The sequence below is a fragment of the Aulonocara stuartgranti genome (genome assembly GCF_965226115.1).
Source record: "Aulonocara stuartgranti genome assembly, chromosome: 3".
Taxonomy (NCBI): Eukaryota; Metazoa; Chordata; class Actinopteri; order Cichliformes; family Cichlidae; genus Aulonocara; species Aulonocara stuartgranti.
The window spans coordinates 9118141-9142484 of NC_138941.1; the positions used below are offsets into that span (position 1 = coordinate 9118141).

General features: G+C 46.9%; 2 protein-coding genes across 2 annotated transcripts in view; one reads left to right on the forward strand and one right to left on the reverse strand.

Annotated features, from left to right (window-relative positions):
- The window catches only part of LOC309702207 (protein NLRC3-like), a 131156-nt gene extending 121426 nt beyond the window's left edge, over nucleotides 1–9730 (forward strand). The window contains exons 9-11 of the mRNA XM_082526723.1: nucleotides 1439–1612; nucleotides 6789–6835; nucleotides 6984–9730. Coding sequence (XP_082382849.1) covers nucleotides 1439–1612; nucleotides 6789–6835; nucleotides 6984–7525 — 763 coding nt within the window. The 3' untranslated portion in view covers nucleotides 7526–9730. The remainder of the gene's footprint in view (nucleotides 1–1438; nucleotides 1613–6788; nucleotides 6836–6983) is intronic.
- Nucleotides 1–16682, reverse strand: part of LOC309702308 (uncharacterized protein) — a 73763-nt gene extending 57081 nt beyond the window's left edge. The window contains exon 1 of the mRNA XM_082526940.1: nucleotides 16091–16682. Within this exon, the coding sequence (XP_082383066.1) occupies nucleotides 16091–16171 (81 nt within the window). The 5' untranslated portion in view covers nucleotides 16172–16682. The remainder of the gene's footprint in view (nucleotides 1–16090) is intronic.
- Between the last annotated feature and the right edge of the window lie 7662 nt (nucleotides 16683–24344).

Consider the following 24344-nt stretch of genomic DNA (forward strand, 5'->3'; position numbering starts at 1 on the left):
TTGTATCAACACTGCCTCCTGGAACAGTTAAAATGAACATGTCAAAGATCTGTACCTGTCTCCATGTTTCTGTCCCCGCCCCTTTCTTTCTGTCCTGGGTCATGTGAGCGCTGCAGTAGTATTAGGCCCACCCTCAATGCTCCCATTGGCTGAGACGCATAATGACGCCCATTTCAAGCCAGCACTGATCAACATCCCTCCTGTGACCCATGGCTGTTATATTCAGAGCCAGTGAGCACTTTCACAATAATCATGATTTTAAAAACTGTGATTAAAATAATTGCTGACGTTAATCAGTTAATGAGTTAACGAGATTATAACAGGTTAAGTTGCCCTAATAATTAGACTTTGGTGACAAACTGATGTGATCTCCATGTTTCCTTTGTTGGACTGTGGGCGAGTGTCAGAACTGAATGTACTGAGTAACATGTAGAGTTTAAACATGTGTCAGTTCCAGTTTTAGAGCTCTAAAGTGCAGCTATCATGTTAGGAATATGTTAGGAATAGACAGGAACACTGAGCACACTGAGGTCAAATCTTTATTTTACCACTCGCTGCATTCTTGATGTTCATGAATTCAGCAGCTTCATGATTGTCTGCAGCATTAATCTCATATTTCCATTAAAGTGTTGAATTTGACTGTTTGATGTTCTTTATGATCTCTGGCACCAGTTCATCTGTAGGCTGAGCTCAGTCCATCCATTTAGTGAAATGATGTTTAAAGGTCTCCTTGTTCTGTGAGCGTGCACAGATCCTGAAGCAGAAAGCCTGGGTTACAGAGAAATGATCATCACTGTGGTGATGCTCATCATCTCTGACTGGGATTTGAGGTTTTGTCAAAGCAGCAAAGAAAGCCTGGCTATGTTGGACTGGGTGTGGCAGCAGTTCCCAGTTTGAGTTCAGGAGACAGACACCCTCTCTACTTTGAAGATCAGCTTCAAACTTTCCTTTTTAATAAAGCTTATAGTTCGAGCTGGATCAGGTGACCCTGAACCATCCCTTAGTTATGCTGCTATAGGCTCAGGCTGTTGGTGGACTTCCCATGATGCTCTGCTTTCTTCTCCCCTCTTTTCACTCCTGATGCTTTTATATGTCACTACTGCATGTCCTTAACTTTTGTCTCTCTGTTTTGTTCTTGTCTCTCTGAGCTCATCTCTTCTCTTTCCCCTCACCCTGCAACCAGTCATGGTAGATGCTCCTCCTGGAGCCTGTTTTCACTGGGAGGATCTTTGTGTCAAAGGGAGCTCTTCTTCCCACCATCACCAAGTGCTGCTCACAGTGGAGGCGGTTACCTTACACTGTTAAACAGCTTCAGATGACTGTTGTTGTCTGTTGGGTATTGTCACTTATAAATAAAGTTACAATGGATGGATAGATGTTATTGTGACAAAGAGAAAACGATTGTTGACAGATTGATTGTTGTTTTGTGTGTCTGCAGTCTGTCAGGCTGTCTGATCACAGAGGAAGGTTGTACTTCTCTGGCCTCAGCTCTGAGCTCCAACCCCTCCCATCTGAGAGAGCTGGACCTGAGCTACAATCATCCAGGTGATTCAGGAATTAAGCTGCTGTCGGCTGGACTGAAGGATCCAGGCTGGAGACTGGACACTCTCAGGTATGGAGAGAAAATCTGATAGAGGAGGAAGAGCTGGAAACATTTCCTGTGTCCTTCACTCACTTCCTGTTTGTTTCCTGCAGATGAGACATGAACAATCACACATGCAGGAATATTTTCAGGGACAGACACACTAGTCTAGCTGGATAGTTCATGGATATTTATTTAGGGGTCCCCAAGGAGTCTGTTTGCAGGAACATTTAGGTCACAGGTGTACCTGATATAGATACCAGTGTACCTAATAAAGTGTCAGCTAACATTTGGAAATGGAAGCTTAAATAATGACAAACTGTACATTCACAGCTGAATTCACAATAAATTTGTTCTCAAGTGCACATTTTTCTGTTATTGTTCTCAAACAACAGAATGAGAATGAAATATTGATTCTAACAGGGCCCATAAACAGCATTAGCTTAGCAGCATTAGCTTATCAGAGTTTCTATCATGGTCACAGAAATCTTTAGCAGAGAAAAGTGGCCTACTTAGCAATAACTGCTCAAGTTGTATAAAGAAAGGGAAATAGTGTTAGCATTAGTGCATAATGCTAATTCATGTCAAATTAGCATTAGTTAATAACGGCAGCCTATTTAGCATTAGCAGATAATGTTGACCTTGGCCCACTGGAAAAGTTCAGAACTAAAGATTTAGGAGTGTTTCTCGATAGCTCTTTCTCATTTGAGAAACAAATAAATTCTGTTATTAAAACCAGCTGTAAGGTTTATATTGTTGATTGTCATTTATGCTTAAAAATATTTACTCATATATGCTTAGAGTTGTATAATCGATTGCATAATGATAGAGGTTTGATCCTTAGTAGTCTGTAAAGACTCTGTGTGCCTTCCAGAGTGCTCTGGCATGCACACACCACTTGGGGCCATGAGAGAGGTCGTACCCTCTCTTACTGATGGTGTAGGACAGGGGTCTCAAACTCAATTTAGCTGGGGGCCGCTGCAGGCAGAGTCTGGGTGAGGCTGGGCCGCATTAGGTTTTCCACAAGAAAGGCATGGTTAAAAAATTCCAATCTTCTCAAATCTCTTTATTTTTATTTTTTAACACAAAATATGAAAAATAAATAAACAAATTAAGAATTAATAAGAAAATAAATCAATCTGTAATACATAAATAAAATAATAATAAGATATTTTTAGTCAGTGAACTTGTGTGTTTCTTTCAGTCTTCTATATCTGCTGTATTTAGATTGAAATGTCTGTATTAACAGTTCTATAACCTTCTTCTGAACATGAATGGAACACTGGAGAAAATGAACTGTTCTTCTGAACATGGCTTCTCTTGCCTACTCCTTGCTGCTAGAGACCTGGCAGCGTTTCCTCTCGCATAGCCGAGCCAGATTTGGCCTGAGGGAGGAAGCAGTTGCGACCCTCAGTATGTCTTGAAGATGATCATCCGTAAGTCTGGACCTGTACTTGGACTTATTGAAGTTCAAAGTGGAGAAGAGCTTTTGGCACAAGTATGTGCTACCAAAAAGGCACATGGTCCACTTGAACATTCGGGAAAGCCGAGGGAAACTAGGGCTCAATCCTCTCAAAAATTGTCCAAGCTTGTCTGCTTTTCCACTCACCTCCCTGAACTTTGCTTTGAGTTCAGAGTTGCACTGCAGCTCAATGAGCTCCATTTGAAGCACAGAAGGGGCATCTTGCACATCAAAGGAGAAGGGGTCCGCAAAAATGTGAAAGGTGGCTCTGTGTGTCTTGAAGTCAGCAAATCTGTGATCAAATTCCTCCTGTAGCCTCAAAATGACATCAACATACTCGTCAGCACTGAATGGTGTGCCTGCATCCACGAGTGCCTTGCATGCTGGGAAATGGCAAAGGTTTGTCTGAGAGAGCTGAGCTTTCCAGAGCGCCAGTTTTGTGGAGAATGCTCTCACGTTGTCATAGGCAGCACTGACAAGTTGCCCCTGGCCTTGTAACGTCTTGTTCAGTACATTAAGCTCATGTGTCATATCAACAAGAAAAGCTGAGTCCATGAGCCATTTGGGATCAGTTAGCACAGGAACACTAACTCCATCCTTCTCCATGAAGGCTTCACTTCTGCTCTCAACTCAAAAAGTCTCTTTAATACATTTCCCCTGCTGAGCCAACGTACCTCAGTGAAGTCGAGCACATCCCCATATTCTGACTCCATTTCCTCTAAAAAAGCACAGAACCTTCGGTGCTTTAAGCCCCTGGATCTGATTTGGTTGATGCATTTCACAACAATAGACATCACATTGTCAAACTTCAGGCATTTGCTGCAAAGGACCTGCTGATGGATGATGCAGTGCAGAGCAATGGCCTCCTCCACGCCTTCCTCTTCCAGTTTGTTTTGTGCCACCAGTCCATGTTTCCTCCCTGTCATTGATGGCGCTCCATCTGTTGTTATTCCAACAAACCTCTTCCATGGCAAACCAACATTCTCAATGGCATCACACAGCTTGTAAATATCTGCTGAGCGGTGGTCTGGCCATGCATTGGAATTACTGTGAGCAGCTCCTCCATCACTTCAAAACTGTCATCAACACCACGGACATACATTGGGAGCTGGGCAGTGTCGGTGATGTCTGTGGTCTCATCAAGAGCGACTGAGTATACACTGAAACATTTGGCTTTCTCACACAGTTGGTCATAAATGTCACTTGACAGGTCAGAAATGCGATCTGCTGCGGTGTTGGCAGAAAGGCTGATGTTGCTAAACTGACCTTTCTTTCCCGGACAGACTATATTTGCAGCCTGCAATATGCACTTTTAGACAAATGCACCTTCTGTGAATGGCTTCCCTGCTTTAGCAATCATCTCACTAACCACGTGGCTGCGACTGCTGCATTATTCTCTTTGGTTGCTTTCTTGGAGAAATCTTGCTGCCTCAGTAGATCTGTTTTAAGACTGGCAACCCGGTTCGCTCTCTCGTCTCCCTGGTATTTTGCATCCACCTCAGCATGTCTAGTTGTGTAATGACGTTTCAAATTGTATTCCTTGTGCAGCGCAACTTTTTCTGTGCAAATAAGACAGGTCGGGGTGCCCCTGTGCTCAACAAAGAAATATTGCATTTCCCACTTTTCCTGAAATTGTCGGTGCTCATCACCAACCTTTCTCTTCACCGCAGGCTTTGAAAAAGACATGTTTGGGGCTATGTGACATTTATAATTCTACTTGGTGTCACTGTCGCATTGAAGTTTCAATCAAGCGTTTAGCCGACGGACGGGGAACGTCTCAACGCGTAGAGAACGTCATTTCTGCTTCTTTTCTTGCAACCGTAGCACGGCGATCGGCAGATAAAAAGCCGGTAGCAGTCTCCTTTGTTTTTACGCTCGATGTTCATGTCTTTCATGACGACACGAACACCGTGGCGTTTGCAGATGGTAGAAAGTGCAGGGATAGCGAGCGCAAAAAAGGCGACTGCTCACGGCGCCGGGCTGTTGTTACAGGAGAAAGAAGCGGAAATGACACCGTGACATATAACAAATAACATCAGCTGTTTCTGATGTTAGTTGTTTTGACTGCTTTTACATTATATTGAAATATATGTAATGTTCATGTTTGCTGCAATGCAAACGGAGTGATGCAAATAAAAACATGGAGCCACAAATTACGGTGCGACCCTATAATTAGTCCGGGTTACCGGGGACTGTTGTTGCCGATGAACAGGTGTCGCTATGTGACTGCAGACTAAATTGGGCTGCATTGAGTTCATGACTTTTCTTTTATCCCGCCGCCTACGCATCACTGTGAGAGTTAATATGAGATCTCTCTCTGTGGAAAAATAACTTTAAATCCCACTGACGTGTGTATAAATCTATATACGTATAATGTCCCGCTGGGCAGCAACTTAAAAAAACAACTTTTTTTGAAGTGTTGTGAACGCAGCGCGCTGGGGCGAATGTCGGCGTTTGCCCAATAGAAAGGAGGAAGCCAGCCAGGCACAGAAAGAAAGAAACACTCCAGGGCAACGCTGCTGGAACTTTGACTCATTGAGAAATGTTTCCCTGCTTGCATCAAGCCCGGCTGGTGTCCCCTGAGATCCATATCCCACCCTGATTGGTGGGTTAATTCAGCTCCGCCCACAACACTGTAAAGTGTCATACATTATCAAACTAACATTACATTTTCATATTAAGGTTGGGCCAAAAACTATCGTCCTGCGGGCCGCAACTGGCCCGCGGGCCGCGAGTTTGAGACCCCTGGTGTAGGAGGACACCTACTCTGTGTCTGGTTAAGTATAAGAGCCCTTTGTTAGGGGGACCGCTGGACTCTTAGCACCAGCTTTGGGGTCACAGGGTCACATCTGGAACACACACACACACACACACACACACACACAGACACACACACACACACACACACACAGACACACACACACACACACAGACACACACACAGACACACACACACACACACACACACACAGACACACACACACACAGACACACACACACACACACACACACTATGCACAGACTGGTACTCTTTGTTCATACCTGTGTAAGACGTCATAATGAACTTGTGCATATTCATGTAAGCTCAATAAAGAGCAGTGTTACGAGGGTGCAGACGAGAGCGACTGAGGTCAAGTGAAGGAACGGCGCTGTCACAGTTCTCTTCCTCATCAATTGTCTGGTTCCAGCGGTGGGTCTGTGCTAGACGACCCATCACCAGCTTTTTCCACTGGTTACCAGTACGTGGTAGAATCCACTTCCAGATCTGGTTGTCTTTAAATCTGTGAATGGATTGGCTCCATCTTATCTCTCTTTAACAAAAGAATCCAAGTGGAGCCCTCAGGTCTGCAGATAAGCAGCTTCTGACCAGAACTAGACGTAAAAACAGAGGTGAGCTTTATCGATGGCTGCAGCCAAACTCTGGAACAGTCGCCCTTCACATCAGGTCGTCACCAACACTGGACATTTTTAAAAGCCGGTTGGAAACACATTTGTACTCTGTAGCTTTCAATCCTGACCAGTCTTTATAGTCATTACTGTGTATGTTTCCTATTTTCTCTCTACTCTGTGCAGCACTTTGGCTCAAGCTGTTTTTAAATGTGCTGATAAATAAATGTAGATTTCTTTGAATAAAACAGTGGAGCCGAGCTTTGAGCTCAGTGTGTAACAGTGTGTGTGTGAGAGCCATGTAATGTCCATGTGTGCATGCTGACTGTGCTGCTCTGACCCCCCTCCTCCTTTCAGGGTGGAGCCTGCTGGAGTCCGATGGTTGAGACCAGGTCTGAGGAAGTGTAAGTGTGTTTTTAATGGGATTCATGAAAACAAAGCAGCACACATTCAACCATCTTCATCATGTCAGGAGTCATCATCAAAGTGTCAATCAATGAACAGATGATGGATCAATAACTGCAGCTGGATTGTGTTTGTTCTCTCCATCAGATTCCTGTCAACTCACAATCGACACAAACACAGTGAACACAAAGCTCCAACTGTCTGACAACAACAGGAAGGTGACACGTGTGGAGGAGGTTCAGTCATATCCTGATCATCCAGACAGATTTGATTATTATCTTCAGCTGCTGTGTAGAAATGGTCTGACTGGTCGCTGTTACTGGGAGGTCGAGTGGAGAGGAGACGTTTATATATCAGTGAGTTACAGAAGCATCAGAAGGAAAGGAATCAGTGATGACTGTGTGTTTGGAGACAATGATCAGTCCTGGAGTCTGATCTGCTATAATGATGGTCCTCAGTCTGTCAGGCACAATAACAGCTACACATCCATCTCCTCCTCCTCCTCCTCCTCCTCTGTCTCTAACAGAGCAGCAGTGTATGTGGACTGTCCTGCTGGCACTCTGTCCTTCTACAGAGTCTCCTCTGACACTCTGATCCACCTCCACACCTTCAACACCACATTCACTCAAACTCTTTATCCTGGGTTTATGTTTCTCTGGCCTCCTGGTTCCTCAGTGTCCCTGTGCTGAGTGGAGTGTAAAGAGTGTCTCCTGTTACAGAAACACTCTGACTGTTGAACAGATAGTTCAGTCTGTACATGTCTGTCTCTTTCACTCACAAACACGTTTTCAGATTCATGGATTCAATCAGTTGATGTTTGAAACTCTTCTAAATGATTCCTTGTAAACTTCTTCCTCTTCAGTCACAAACAAACAGGAAGTGATGTCACATGTGTTCCTGTCCACACAGCAGAATGAGTCTATTGCTGACAGTGATGTACAAACAGAGTGAGCATTTCTGAGGCCCAAAATAAACTGAGTAGTTCACTGAATGAACAATGGACTGTGAGCTCAGTTCCTTCATCATTAGTATGGATTATATATGTATATGTATTATATTAGTATCATATATATCAGGTGCTGCTGCTTTCAGTCATTGTGCAAATGTGCTGTTTGTAAGCTTGTAAAGCTGCAGTCAGCTGAGACTGAAGAAGTCACCTGATCAGTGAGCAAACGTTTCTGAAAACGTCCAGATGAACAGAATCAACCTTTTGGGATCAGCCAGCAATGCAGCATCATTGTTGTTCAGCTTCAGAGGTTTGCAGGAATGAACTGATGACCAGAAACAGCTGCAAAGTCCAAGAAAATACCAGCTGGAGTTCAGCTGCACTTATCTAACAACATGTAGCAGAGCTGATCTATGTTAGAGGATCTATCACAGCAGCTGAAGCCAAAGTCCAACACTGGATACCAGCTGAGCCTGTGCTGAGTGTAGTGTTACAGGAAAAGGGCAGAAACACTGGTAGCTCCCAGTGATGCTGACTGGGGCACAGAGCTGAATGATGCAGCATCAGGACACTGTTTCAGTCTGACTGACAGAGAAACCTGTAGCTGTATCTACATGTGAGGCAGAGGCCACACAAGCAGCTTTCTATGTTTCACAGTGACTGAGATCTTCAGTGGGGGTGGACATGCTCCTGTACAGACCTCTGAGGAGAACCAAGGTGCAGTCAAAGAGTCCAGTCTGTCCTCACAGATGTGAACATGTGCTTTCATCAGGTCTGCTGTCAGCTAGCAGGCTCACATCAGAATCACTGTTCCTGAAAAACACAGTCTGTGTGACATCATCAGTCAGCTGATGGTCCCAGATCTGAATGGTTTCTGTCTCTACTGAGGAAGTCAGAGAATATCACGGAGGTGTGGATCAGGTCTGAGTGAGCTGTGGAGGGACAGCTTTAAACAGTCCACAGGTCTCACGTCCTGCTCAGTCTGGTAGCAGATACCTCGTATTGTTCCAGATGTGCTGACATCAGCAGCAGCACAGCTGTGTGATACCATGAATCTCAGTTATTGATCCAACACACAGTAAATACAAAGATCAGGATTTCTGAGAGTAATCATTATGAGTCTGAACACATGATCACTGAATGTTAGTCTCCACAATAATAAGCTAACACAAGCAAACACAGCTTTCAGCTCTTATTTTGAAACTGGCTTATTTAGAGAGCTGTGATGTGAGCGTGCCTGGCTCTGAGGCACTTGGGTCAGCCTCTGTTGTTTAGAAGTGTTACAGACTGTGAATGACACAGACCTGTCAGTTTCCATGTTTGTCTGTAACACAGCTCAGGGCTCCATGCTGAACGCATCCATCCAGTGTTATTGATCCAGGACTGATACCAGCATTGGGATCAATACTACAACACACAATCACATGTGTCCACGTGATGCAGTTTGAAGAGCAATCAGATGTCTCTGTATGAGGAGGCGGGGTCACAGGAGGTTCACAGAAACTCTGCAGCAGCATCATCAGCTCACATGGAAACTTTGATGATTCACTTCTGTGGTGTTTTTACAGAAACACGTCACAAAATTAGCTCCACCTGTTTTGTGAGCTTTGAGTTTCTTGTCTTCATCCTGGATTCTTGTGTTGCTGTTTTTACACACAGCAGATATTTCCTGGTTGCTTCCTTGATGACCACATGAAGCTTTCTGAAGCTTGGATTGAAAACGCTTCATTACTCAAAGCTTTCCAACACAGGCCTCTGTGCTGCCATCTGGTGGACAAACATGTGAAGTGCAGCGTGAAGCTACAAATGAAACTGCTTCAGCTACGTTTATATATAACATACTATAACCTATATAATGTGGAGATCAGGGAAATTATTTTGTTGCTACTGTTAATAATCATCATCATTACCATTGCATTAATAATATAATCTACAGCATTGATATTGCATTCAGATATTTAAACATTTTGGTACCCAATTAGCCTTTACTACAGGTGCAGTTATAACCACTTTAAACTGTTGAGTTGAATCTATGATCTTAAATGCTTTTGAATGCTTGTTATAATCTTAAGTGTGTATGGGCTGATTCTGTTGATTCTGAGTCCACTCTGTGCAAAGTCTTGACAGGAAACTGCAGGTTTGCAGAGCGTGCTTTTGCAAAAGTGAAACTAAAAGCAGAGTGTAAGTGCAGCTTATTCTGAGGAGCTGTTTGGATGATGCTATTTGAATAACCAGGTTGTTCATTATTATCTTTTATACTTTTATATTCTTTTATTAAGCTTCTAGTAGAGGTTCTTGATTAAAACATTTATTCAATATACTACATATATAGTTTTAGTAAACTGCTGACACATGTGAGAGTGGCCTCTGTTTGACTGCGAGCTTTAGTAGGTGAGAGGTGACACAGAGTGCCAAGTGAGGTCGTGACACACACACACATAGTAGATACATTCAGTTATAGGTGAGAGGTTAATCATGTTTGCTTGCAACTGCGGGCGTGCAGAAGTGGTATCTTACTGCAGAGCATGGTCTGTGGTTTTGGAGAAGCGGCAGTCAAAAGGTTGACAGGAAACATCTGCCATGAAGATAATGTTCTTTTCAAACTGTGTTAAAAGTCATTGTGGTTTTGATTTGACGTATGTATGTATGTATCTGTGTGACGTTGAAGGGGCGTCATTAAATTCAAACCCCGATGGTATAAAATATCTGTTTATGCTTTGATTAGTCGGAGATCAGCGCTGTCTGCGTACGGCGCTGGTCCCCCCACGCGTGTGTTCATTAAAATCAATTGTTTGACCAAGCTCTTCTGGACCTGGTTGTTTGTACTCTCCTTCCTCAATATTTGAACCTTAACAATAACTATATGTATAGTGTGTTATGTAGGTGTTAGAGCTGGGGGTAGAACTGCTGATGGCCTGGTTGTTATTTATGTTCCCCATGGTTCACCAGCTCTCACACAACATCAGCACCAATGATCCACGTCCTCATAAACCTCTGAATCAGGTCCTGAAGCAGTGACGTCCTGAGTGAAGACCTCACTGATCACATGACTCTGGTCACCTGGACTCAGTGTTTCTGAAGCAGTGTGCTGGGTTTTTAAAAATACGTGGCTGCTGCCTGATGTTGGGCCCACAGAGGAAGACGACTCACTCGCTCTTCTTCACTTCCTCCTTAAACATGTGGAAGGAGAGCAAAGTGCTGCCAGACTCTTATTTCTGACAGGAACAGAAGAAACCACAGCAAACTGGTCCAGTTCTTCATCTTCATCACAATCTGTTTATTTCTGATGGTGTCTTCAGTCTGAGGTTTGAAGTTTCCATGTCTGTGTGATGTGTGGTGTGAAGGCTGCTGGTTAAACTGGGACTCACTGTTTAAAGCACTGAGTGCTCATAGAGAGATGCTCCATGAGTCCCAGTACAGACTACAAACATGGTGGAAACTTAGCTTTGATATCCACACACTCTGCACGTCTGTGAGTAACTGTGATGAAGATGTGCAGAGATCTGTGTCCAAACAGGAGAAAGACTGTAAAGACTGTAAGACAGCCTCTGTTAACATATGTGAGGCTGTTTGTTGTTGTTGCCATGGAGCTTTGCACTGTTTGGGTCAGCAGGTCATGTGATCAGGTTTGTTCTGCTGGACGATGGTTCAGTGTCAGGTTTGTTTGCATTCATCAATAAATATCTAAATAAATCAAAGACTCCATGTTTGTTCTTTCATCATGTGACCTCTGCTCATCCATCTCTGTGAGTATCAGGATACATTTGGTTCATAATACACAGAAAAATCAGAGTTATTACCTGTAATAAATGTGAAAGATTCCTGCAGTGATAACCAGGCAGGACTGAAACACATCCAAGCTGTCACCACGGTAACAGCACCGCCCATCCACAGGTGAGGGGAGGAGCAAAAAGAGGGACTTTGACCATTTTATACTAAAAACACTCAACTAATGTTTCTAATATGAAACAAATAAGCCCACATTAATGTGAGCGTTTATTAAATAATAATAATGATGATTTCCTCCTGATCTCATTTCCACAGCAGAGAAAACTGTGGTGTATATTGAGGTGGAGGGTGTGGTCTGTGGCTCAGGTGTAGAGTGAGGGTGGGGTGCACCACAGCAGCATGCTGGGACTGCTGAGGGTGGAGGAGGGAGTGATGATGACATCAGAGCTGCAGCACAGAGACCAGTGAACACACAGTCTGTTCATCTTTGCATAGATACAATATACAGCACAATATTGAATGACAGACACGCTGTGGGAGCTTCCACAGATACACTGACGTCAGCATCCAGAGTCCTCCTGCTGCTCCCCCCTCAGAGCCCCGTGATCAGCACCAACACATTCAGTTAGACGACAGAGTCCAGCTGCAGCTAGAATCAGCTCCCCTCTGTGAACAACAGCACAGCGTCAGTGTTTCACACTCAGTGAAAGGAGGAAACAGCAGAAGAACACCATGTGTGCTACGTTTCCCAGGACACACTACAAACTGCACAAATACAGAGCAGCACGTGGAAGGACCTGGAGCTGCATTTACAGAGCTGCAGACAGCGTGATGTCCTGTATGGACAGGTGGAAGGAAGCAAGTCCTCAGCTGGAACACTCGTGTTTGTCCACAGACAGGAAACACAGCAGGAAACTTCCTCACAGAAGTGCAGCTCATGGATAACACACTTCCTGTCAGTCAGAATGAGGCTGCAGCCAAACACAGAAAGGTGTTTTTGTCCAGATGAGCCCAGAGAAGAAACACGAGTGTTCACAGACATCAGAAGCTCAGAGAGGTGAAACATGAGGTTGGAGTCCTCGTCAGCATCCAGAAGAGCTGCTGTGAAACCCTGAGTACTCATGACAGACTCTGATGGCACAAACACATCATGATTCAAACAGAAAGACAAACATGGAGCTCCTGATCCTCCTGCATGAGAACAAGCTGACATGAGCACTGTGTCTGAGAGTGTCTCCCTGTCACAGTGACAATAACACAGCTGCTGCTCACAGTCATTAAACTGACCTGAGGTCAGCTGTGCTCCTTACATATGAACCATGTGACCTCACATCAGTGCTGTGGATGACTGTAGTCATAGAAGAGTAGAGCTGTAGCAGGTGGTGTGAGGAGGAGGTGGTGTATTCTAGTTAACGCAGTACTGAAACACTCCAGCAGAGGGCGCTGTTAAGTCCTTATTGTAACACAGTTACTGTGTGCAGTTAGACTTCATACATAATCTGCACTTATTTCCATCAGACATGCTGTCAGTAAATGATTGGTTTCTATTGATTCTACTTCCTGTTGACTCGTTTGATGACAGTGAAACAATCACAGCTGATTGTGTGATGATGTAAACTGTCACTGTTACATTCAGTGTGTGTGACATAATGTTAGTGCAGGCTGATAACAGCCTGGTTCTGTTAGAAACACATGAACGTGTCCATAGATCAGTGTGTGTTTAACATGAGAGCTTCAGCCCTGCTGATGTGTTAAATAAAGACATGCAGGAAAACTGATGAGACTCTGAAATAACTCTTTATATTTATAATGTAACTCTGCATCAAAAGAACAACAAAGGATCCCAGACAGGTTTCTGTGAACAAAGACCATTCTGATGTTTCTGTGTTTCTAACACTTTGACATTATTAGTAAACAGACTGCAGTGAGCAGCATTTATAAAGAGCTTCTATATAAAGATATGACAGCTGTTTGACAAGTTTATCACTCTGTGTTTGGACCTGATCAGTCCAGCTGTTTACTTGAAACATGTTCATTTACCTGTTCTGTTATATTCATGTTCTTGTCTCTGTTGAAAACACATTTTAATGTCCCTCAGATTTTTCTCCCAGATGAATAAATATAAAAATGACACAAACTGACTGCAGCTACTTTTTGTCCTTTCTGTCAAAAACCTTCATGTGACTCATGAGAGACACGTTTCAGCTGTTTGTGACAGATCAGAGGCCAACAAGTCATTTATAACACTTTCCATCATTGTTTAAAGTTCTCAGTGTTTCTGTGTTGCTGCGTATAGGATCTCCCAGCATCATCACTGTGCTGTCCAATCATTGTGTGCGAGGTTACCCTTATAGTGCGATGTGTGTTTGCACAAAGAGAAGCATGTGTGTCAAATATAAATAAGCACAGAACAGAAACAGCTGCTCGTTTCTTCTGTTTAGAGTCAAGTTAGTGTTTTGTGTCTTTGTTTGAGGCCTGATGTCGAGCAGAGGTGTGTGTAACTGCACTGCTCTGTTATATGTGTGAAGTGTGTGCTTCTCTTCAGCATCATCTTTGTCACTGCTGATTCCTTTGTGTCATCATGTGTTGAGAAGAGAGAACAGTTATAACGGAGGAGCAAAAGGAAGCCCTGAAATCTGCATCAACAAGGAAGTGTTGGCTCACCAGTGATCCCAGCAGAGCCACTGGTTTGGCTCCAGTTGTTCTAGATTCAATGATGTTGTTGCTACAGATACATGTCAGCATCTTTATTGAATTTAATATGAAGCAGAAATGGTGTCATTAGGAGAAGAAGAGGAGAACAAGTCCGGCGAGGAGGCAGCAGCTCTTAAAGATGAAACAGCAGCTCAGCCCTGAGCTCAGAGAGCTGCACATGAAAAAGCTCCTCAAGCAGATCCTGTCAGAGGTTTGTCATCAACAGGAGGAACTGTTCACATCATAGGATGAAGATGCTGTCAGCTGGATGAAGAAGGTTATTTAATGCAAACGTTCACACTGAAGTCAAATTGTTGTCGTGTTGAACAGATTCATGTACTGATCGTCTCCAGAATGTTAGAAGAGCTTCAATGAATCATTAGAAACAACTTACAGCTGCACAGCTGTGTCAAACACATCTGTGTGTCATTGTGGGATTGTTGTGTTTCTACATGTGACACACGTCTAAAACATGCACACAATCTGAACACAAACAGGGACTCATGTGTTCCCACAGCCAGATGCTGAGAGCCATTTCCTTGTAGTCCTGTGTCTACATACATGAACCATTAGATGTTAGTGGAATGATTGTCAGCTCTGATAGTTTCATGTGTGTTTAGCTGGACGCTGTTTGATCCTCGACATGTTTAAAGGTGTCCAGTCCTGAGACACTGGGGCTGGAAACAGCTGTGATGTCATTGGACTGTCACACAGACAGAAGTGCATGAAGTGAGCAGCCGAGGAGCCGCTGATGTTTTGGATTCAACAGCATTTGAAAGGTCGACACAGACACATTTGCACACAGAAAGCTGAATCTGTCATATGCCACAGTGAACTCACTGTTCAGTGTTTTTCAGGAAGCTTCTTAACTGCCTCTGCTGCCAAACAAGCAGCTGATGTCCTTGAGAAGAAGCTGAAGAAGTCTTCAACAACAAATACAGGAAGTGGACTTTCAAATACTAGATTCACTTTAGACTCACAGAGAAATGACTCAACCAGCTGTGTTTGACTATATGAAAGGTCAGTGTGTGTCTGCACACAGACTGTTGTGTTGGACTGTTATTCAGTTGTCTGCTGAATGTTTTCAAATGTCTGCATCTCAGCTGTGATGAGGCTGGGGGTCATGGGAGGCCACCGTAGCAGCCTCTTCAACATCATGACATCATCATAAATGCTGCTGGACTGTCTGATGGGCTGACGGTGAAAAAGCCGTCGGGAAGGAAACAGAAGACATTTCAGAGGCTGCAGCAGATTTCTTTGATTCGGGGCCTTTTTCAGCTTTATTGGACAGAGCAGTGAAGATAAGTGACAGCAAAGCAGAGAGAAAGGGGGCGTGGCCCGGGTCAAAGCCAGGCCAGCTGCTCTCCACCTCGTGGTCACCTGCTCATCCTAGTGAGCTCCACCAGCAGCCCTTTCACACACTTTACACTGTCAAACACTGTGTGTGGACCTCAGCTAACAACAGGCTACATTTAAGTCTGGACTACATGCTTTTATATTGTTTTTATTCCATCAGCAGCTCAACATCATGAGCAGCTTTGACATAAAGACATCAAACTCAAGCTGACTTTAAACTACTTTTAATACAGGGGCTCAAAAACAACAACATCTTTATTATATATCAGGACACAAAGTCATTTCATCTCAAAGGGAAACAGCTTTATTTGGAATAACCAGCACTATCAACTGGTTTGGGATCTCCACCAGTTTCATGTCTTTGCAGCTTCTCCAACAAAGTTCCTGTAAAATCAGCATGTTTGTCTTTATTGGTTTGATAGTGATTGTGTAGAGTACACCCAGCACAGACACACGCACACACAGGCAGGTATAGCCAACTTCCACGTTTATTGATATATTTGTATTTTGACAGCTGACTCAGTCGCACCGTCTGACAGCTCGAGCCCAGCTGATCTCCCCTGGCCGCTCCTCCTCGTCTCACTATAAACACAGCGGAGGAGACCATCATTAGTCCATAAACAATATCAGCTGTTCTTACCAGCCTCGCGGCGCCGCCCCGTTGAGCCTTCCGCTCCACTCCTCCCCTGCAGCTGCGCCCGGGGCCACGCCTCCGCCACACACCCCCACCGCCCGTTCGAGGCCGGGGAGCCGTCCGGCCGAGCCAACTCCCCCCCCCGCGAGCGAGAGAGGAAATCGGCCACTGCCATCTGCGCCCCCGGCCTATGGATCACCTTGAACTTAAAGGGCTGCAACGCCAGATACCACCGGGTGATCCGGGCGTTGGCATCCTTCATGCGGTGGAGCCACTGCAGCGGGGCGTGGTCCGAACAGAGGGTGAATGAGCGTCCCAGGAGGTAATAGCGCAGGGAGCCGACCGCCCACCGGATGGCCAGGCACTCCTTCTCCACGGTGCTGTACCGGCGCTCGCGCTCTGCCAGCTTCCGGCTGATGTATAGGACAGGGCGGTCGGCCCCCCTTACCTGCTGGGACAAAACGGCTCCCAGCCCTCTGTCCGAGGCGTCAGTCTGCAGAACAAAGGGGAGGGAAAAGTTAGGAGTGTGAAGCAGCGGCTCCCCACAGAGAGCCTTTTTCGCCTGCACAAACGCCGCCTGGCACGGCCCCGTCCACTGGACCAGATCCGGGGCACCCTTTCGAGTGAGATCGGTCAGGGGGCTGGTTAGCTGCGCAAACCCCGGCACAAAGCGACGATAGTAACCCGCCAACCCCAAGAACCGTCTCACCTCCTTTTTCGTCCTGGGGCGCGGGCAGGATGCGATAGCCGCCGTCTTCTCCACCTGTGGACGCACCTGCCCGCCCCCCAGGTGGTACCCCAGATACTGCACCTCCCTCCGTCCAACCGCGCACTTCTTCGGATTGGCCGTGAGCCCCGCCCCCCTCAGGGACTCCAGGACCGCGGCCACCCGCAGCACATGCTCCGCCCAGGTGTCGCTGTGGATGATCACGTCATCCAGGTAGGCGGCAGCATACGCTGCGTGCGGACGCAGTACCCGGTCCATGAGACGCTGGAAAGTGGCCGGGGCCCCGAACAGGCCGAACGGAAGTGTCACGAACTGGTACAAACCGTACGGAGTGGAGAAGGCCGTTTTCTCCCTGGCCTCGGCAGACAAGGGAATCTGCCAATAGCCCTTGGTTAAGTCCAGTGTCGTGAAAAAGCGGGCCGTGCCTAACCGGTCCAGGAGCTCGTCGACCCGAGGCATGGGGTAGGCATCAAAGCGTGACACTTCGTTCACCCTGCGATAGTCGACACAGAACCGTATAGACCCATCCTTCTTCGCCACCAGAACGATGGGGCTGCACCAGGCGCTGTGCGACTCTTCTATTACTCCCATCCTCAGCATTTCCGCCAATTCCCTCTGCACGATTTTTCGCTTGTGCTCCGGGAGCCTGTAGGGCCGTGAACGCACCGTCACGCCAGGCTGCGTCACGAAATGGTGCTCGATGAGGGACGTCCGGCCGGGCAGGGGGGAGAACACGTCCGCAAAACGCTGTTGTAACGCGACAACATCCGCTCTCTGGGCCTGTGCGAGATGGTCATCACAAGGGAGGGAGGCGGGAACGACAGAATTTGGCACCTCCGGCCCCAACTCATCTCTCTCCTTCACCAAGCTCACCAGAGAAGCGGTTTCGACCTCTCGCCACAGTTTGAGGAGATTGAGGTGATAAATCTGCGTGGCTCCTCCCCTGTCCGACCGAGCGACCTCATAGTCCACGTCCCCGACTCGCCGTGTGACCACAAAGGGTCCTTGCCACTTGGCGAGCAACTTCGAGCTGGAGGTAGGGAGTAACACAAGCACTTTATCTCCCGGTGAAAATTGCCTGAGCCTAGCCCCTCTGTCATACAGGCGTTGCTGACGCTGCTGAGCCTGGAGCAAATTCTCCCGTGACAACCTCCCCAAAGTGTGGAGTTTTGCTCTCAGGTCCAACACGTACTGAATCTCATTTTTGGCGGGGCTCGGACCGTCCTCCCAGCTTTCTTTAATCAGGTCGAGCACCCCACGTGGCCTCCTGCCGAACAGCAGTTCAAAGGGAGAAAATCCCGTGGAGGCCTGGGGCACCTCCCGCACTGCGAATAACAGAGGGTCTAGCCAGTGATCCCAATTGCGTTCATCCTCGTTAATGAACTTCCGAATCATGGACTTTAAAGTCTTATTCAGCCGCTCCACCAGCCCATCAGTCTGAGGGTGGTAGACGCTGGTCCGAATAGATTTAATGCCCAGTAATTCGTACAGTTCCCGCAGTGTACGAGACATAAACGACGTGCCCTGGTCAGTCAGTATCTCTTTCGGGATTCCGACTCGGGAGATGACCTGAAACAGTGCCTGCGCCACACTCTTTGCAGAGATGGTGCGCAGCGGAACTGCTTCCGGGTACCGCGTTGCGTAATCCACCAGGACTAACACAAAGCGGTAGCCGCGTGCACTCCGGTGAAACAGCCCGATGAGGTCCATGCCGATGCGCTCAAACGGGACCTCAATGAGGGGGAGAGGGTGCAGCGGCGCCTTCGGTATGGCCGGCTGGTTAACAAGTTGGCAGTCCGGGCAGGACGCGCACCAGCGGCGCACATCCGCTCGGATGCCCGGCCAATAAAATCGGGCCGTTATTCGCTCCAGAGTTTTCTCATAGCCCATATGCCCTGCCATGGGGTTATAGTGGGCCGCCTGGAAAAGCGTTGCCCGGCGGCCCTGCGGCACCAACAACTGGGTGTGTGTTTCCTCTGTCTGAGTGTCACGACTCACTCGATATAATCGGTCGTTTAATACGACGAAACGCGGGTAGGTCTGCGCGGCCTCAGGGCGCACCACGTGACCATCAATAGCCATCACTTGGTCAAAGGCTGAGCGTAGGGTGCCGTCACGAGACTGCTCCAGTGGGAAATCGCCCATGGGGGACACTTCCGGGGCCGGCGGGACGTCCCGTGAGGGACCCGCCAGCTCCTCCCCCCCGGAGTCGGTGTCGGACGACCCCGCGTCACCGCTGAATGCCGCGCACACGCTACACCCCGCTTCCGGTCGTGATCGCACCCCCGCGTACTGCCCCAGTAGCTGATGAAACCCCGGCCAATTGGTACCCAGAATCAGGGGGTGCGACAGGCGCGGGCTAACCGCCGCCGTTACTCTATGCGTTTTGCCCTTATACTTTAATAACAGCGGCACAATGGGATACCTGTGAACGTCACCATGCACACACCTCACCTCCACCCATTCTGCCTCCAGCAATGCCCCGGGGCGAACCAAGCTTTGGTGTACGAGGGTCTGCGTGCAGCCCGTGTCCACCAACGCCTGGCGTATACCCCCTCGAGTCCTTACCGGAATACTGTATGTCCCTCCTGGACCGGGGGAGGGTGCTGGGGCGCCAGCAACACGAAACACCTGCCCCACTTCCATAAGCGGACACTCCCTCCTCAGGTGCCCCGGCTGCCCGCACTTCCAGCACTCCGGCCCCGGCGTCTGTGCTGCTCTCCGTGGCTCGGGGGCGGCTCCACTTGGCTCGGCTGCCCTGGACGGCACCAACGCCGCGAAAGGGTTAGTGGGGCTCAGCGCCGGCAGCCGCTCTGCCTGCCCTGGTGCCGGCACACGGCGTCTCGGGGCCGGCACTGGGGCCTGTTTGTTCGGCCTCCGTCCGGCGTCCCCGGGTTCCCCTGCTCCAGCGGCAAGGTGGTCTTCCGCTAGCGTCACCGCTACCTCCAGGCTCGCGGGCCGGTGGCACCGGACCCATCTCGCCGTCTCCGCTGGCAATCCCTCCGTGAACTGTTCCAGCACCACCTTGTCCACCAGCTTCGTCTCGCCCTCCGATGTTCCCGGTTGCAGCCAGCGAACCGCCGCGTCGCGCAGCTGCCGGGCCCAGGCGAATGGTCGGTCTGTTGTGGCCAGCCGACAGGCCCGGAACCGCCGGCGATGGTCTTCGGCGGTGAGCCCCAGCCTGTCCACCACCGCCCGGCTCACGTCCGGGAAGCTGCTCCTCGACGCCGGAGGCAGACTCAGGGCCGCTGTTTGTGCCTCCCCAGACAGCAGGGGGAGCAGCCGCGGAGCCCACTCCTCCCGCGGCCATTGGCAAGCCTCCGCCGTGGCCCGGAAGGTCTCCAAAAAAACTTGTGGGTCGTCCCCGTCCCCCATCCGGGGCACCGACACCGACAGCGGCAAGGGCTTCGGCGTGGCAGCGGCCCCGACCAGCCGTTCCAGAACTTGCGTCTGTCGGTCCGTCTGCTCCCGCAGCGCGGCCAGGTGGGCACGCTGGTCGGCCGCCTGATCCCGGCTCATCGTCGCCATCTCCGCCAGCATCTGCGCCAAGAATTGCAGAGGCTGGGCGGGTGGCGTGGCCTGTGGGTCGGACATGTCCCCACCGGCACTCTTCCTGGGTTTCGGCACCACTTGTAGAGTACACCCAGCACAGACACACGCACACACAGGCAGGTATAGCCAACTTCCACGTTTATTGATATATTTGTATTTTGACAGCTGACTCAGTCGCACCGTCTGACAGCTCGAGCCCAGCTGATCTCCCCTGGCCGCTCCTCCTCGTCTCACTATAAACACAGCGGAGGAGACCATCATTAGTCCATAAACAATATCAGCTGTTCTTACCAGCCTCGCGGCGCCGCCCCGTTGAGCCTTCCGCTCCACTCCTCCCCTGCAGCTGCGCCCGGGGCCACGCCTCCGCCACAGATTGATTATTCAGTCCCAATCTGCTGTCATCTAAAGAACAAAATGATGTTTCTATGAGTCACAAAGCTCCAGATGTTGTCGGCTTCACAAAGAAAACAAAGAACTTAAACACAAAGTGTTTGGAGCCAAAATGTTCCCAAGCTGCTCTTTTTGAAATGGCAGAGGTACAGTGGTGTCTAACAGCACACTGTGGAAGGCAAACATGTTATTGTTGGATGAAACTTCATGAATCCTTTGTAGATTTGAGCTGTTGGAGCCTTTCTTTTCTCTTCAGGTGTACAGATGCTGAGGAGGCAGGTGAAGCAGGTGGAGCTGTTGTGATGCTGGCAGAGGGTGTGTCTTAGTAACTCTGTGAGGCAGAACTGGAGCCAACATTGTGGATGTGTTGATGTTGGAGCCATTAAGAGTCTCTGGCCACACTGTAGGATTTCCCTTTGATCCACTGTGGGGGCATTTTGGAGTCTGTCAGTGAAACTCTTCATGTTTGTGTTTGACTCCAGTTTATAGAAACAGAGGAATGTGTCATGCTTTTGTTCGGCCTCCACAAATACACACATTTGTTCATTGGTTGGACTTTTTGGAAGGAGACACATTGAAAACCATGTTAATAAGATCTTGTTGTTTCCTGTGGATCCGACACAGAGAGTGGACTTCAGACAGAAAGCGTGGAAGAGATTTTAGAGGCCGTGTGTGGCAACAGGAAGTTTCTGTGTGTTTGCTGATCTTACATGTGGAAAACAACACGTGATGTTTGTGAAGTTCTACAATGATCATTGTTCTCACAGCATTTTGAGTGGGAACAGTTCAAACTGGGAGTAGTGGGAGTTATTTACTGATTGAAACAAGCTGAATGTTTCTGTGACGATGAAGATCAGCAGCTCAGCTGATCAATGAACTGACATCTATCAGTCGTTTCATGAGATGAAGTCATCAGCAGACATTTGTTCTGACTGTGTGATGAATGTCAGAAGGTCAGGGCTCTGCTTTAGTCACTGCTTGATGATCATTGGCTCATTGTTGAATCCAGGGGCCCAGTCTGACCTCTGACCTTTGCTGCAGGTCTTCTGTGTTATCTCCACTTTCATGTCTGATCTTCTACTGTATCGTCCAAAATAAACATCTGGATCATTTCCAACACTTCAGCAGATCTTTAGTTTGGGCAGTGCAGCACAGAATAACACATATTGTACTATACTGCCCACTTCCTGATCTTATTGGATCTGTGTGTGAGGTTGGTGAAGGAAACACATGTTTACTGAGTGAGTCGCTGCCATTAGGAACTAGTTTTTATATCACAGCCTGGAAATCACACAGGACCATTTCTGCAAGTGAAAAGTCGTCATTGGAGGAAAATCATTGTGTAGTTTGTGCGACTGAAGACTTGTCCCAACTACATGTGCTGCTGACCTTTGACCTTTCCTTTAGGTGCACAGAGGAGTCTGTGGAAACATCCAGAACTGAGGCAGTGCTACAGATGCTTCAAATAAAGTGGTGTATTATCCATGTTTTCTATGGATCACATCCAGTATCCTGATCTAACGAGCCCCCTTTGTGTGGATTTTAGAGCCTCTGACTTTTGCTGCGTCTCATTTCAAGCACAAGAGCAAGAAGTGGATGAAGAAATGGGGCGAGTGGGGTCAGTGTGGTGCACGTCAGCTGTGCTCACACATGCTTTCACAAAGAACATGTGTGTTCATCGGCAGCATCAAGGTGCACTTTAGTCTTCATAATAATAAAGAATTCTGACTTTATTCTTCTGAATCCTCACAGTCATGTTGCAGCTCTGCTCTGCTTTAAGAAAATGTTCTACCAGGATGTTACTTTCCTAAACGTGTTCTCCAAATGTTCCAAAGACTTTGTTCTAAGTAGTTCTACATGATGAAACATCCACACTAAGTTTAAGAAGGACACACAAACACCATCTGTCCTTTCATCATGTGTACAAACGTGTTCAGATGTCAAATGTGTTAGGTATTTTGATACCATAGTAGCATTTACAGGATATTGTTTTATACAGGAAAACTGTTACTCAATAAGGCCCAACTACTAGTTGTTTTTCTCTTTCTCTGTGACCCAAGAATTAATGTGTAGGACTCACAAGCTGGTACCCCAAGGTCGAAAACACCACAGAGATGAGACCACTTCCTTACTCCCATCCTCCCTTTTTCTTTATCTCCTGGAAAAGGCTCGTTAAAGGCTAGGTGGTTTGTTTCAGAATTCACTGATGAAAGAACTCTGTATTCTGTGTATTTTGCTGGGATGATCATAAATTATAGCTGAACTGATAAACTACACAAGGGATACTTTGCTCAGAAGGCAGGAAGACGTTTCCTTATTTAGTCTGTACCGGTTTGAACTGGGAAAGCTGACACACGAACCTTTTTTTTCATCTATATAAACTGCTGTGTATCAAATAAACCTTTGAGTCGATTTGGGAAGACAACCTGAAGCAGTCTGTGTTTCCTTGTTCTCCCAAGCTGCTCCCGACGTCGTAACTAACCCAGCTGAATGGCATACCTGAGTGTTACTTTAAATAATTAGGAATCTTAGAAGGAAAGGACAGAACTCTGCTTATCGCTCACGCCACGGAGGAAACCCGGGAAGGCAATTTCCTTCAATTTTGGTGTCAGAAGTGGGATAACTGACAGAAGGTAAATATGCGTCTTTCATATTTATATAGAGACCATATTATACCTCTCTCAGTGATCGATCCATAAAAAAACGGGATATGCTGACGAAGTTTCACTTAGTGATCCAGAGAGATACACTGACTGACTTCCTCAGTCCCCGAATAAAGTAGATTAACCCTTGTGACCCGCTAGAGTTGTGGCTTTCCAAATTAACACTATCAAACAATTTTATGTTAAATTACTATGAATTAATGTGCTTCTCGTTTTTCTTTTATATAAAATGTTATAAATAAATCAGTTATAATCAAGTGGAAAGACAACACATTTATACGTAAAAAATAATAATAATAATAATAATTAATTGTTTAATTTTTCTTTAAAAAAACAAAAAAAAACAAACAAAACACGGGTCTCAAGGGTTAAAAGCAGTAAATTAAAAGCAGAAAGACACAGGGAGTTGCCTGTTGTTTTGCGAGGAGTTGCTCGCTAAGTGAGAGTTGCTCACACAAACAAAAAATTGCTAGCAATAAATTTAAAGTAACCTCAGCTGTGCCGCAGCGAAAATACTAACATAAATCCTTCAAGCGTGTAAACCCCTCTGGAAATCACTGAACATGGGTCAGAATTATTCAAAGACCACAGACAGGTCCGATAAAAAATCTAAAGTACCTGTAAAACCAAAAATTAATAAAATACAAAATAAAGTTTCAAATAACGGCTCAGTATAACTCCCATTTCCGGTTACGTGTAACCTACGTCCGCGAATCGGTGAAGACGTCCATGATCACGTATCCAGAACATGCGGGAGTGCTTATGTGACTGACTTTGTTTACAACTTAAGAAGTTCAATGCATTCTAATTTCTTTTC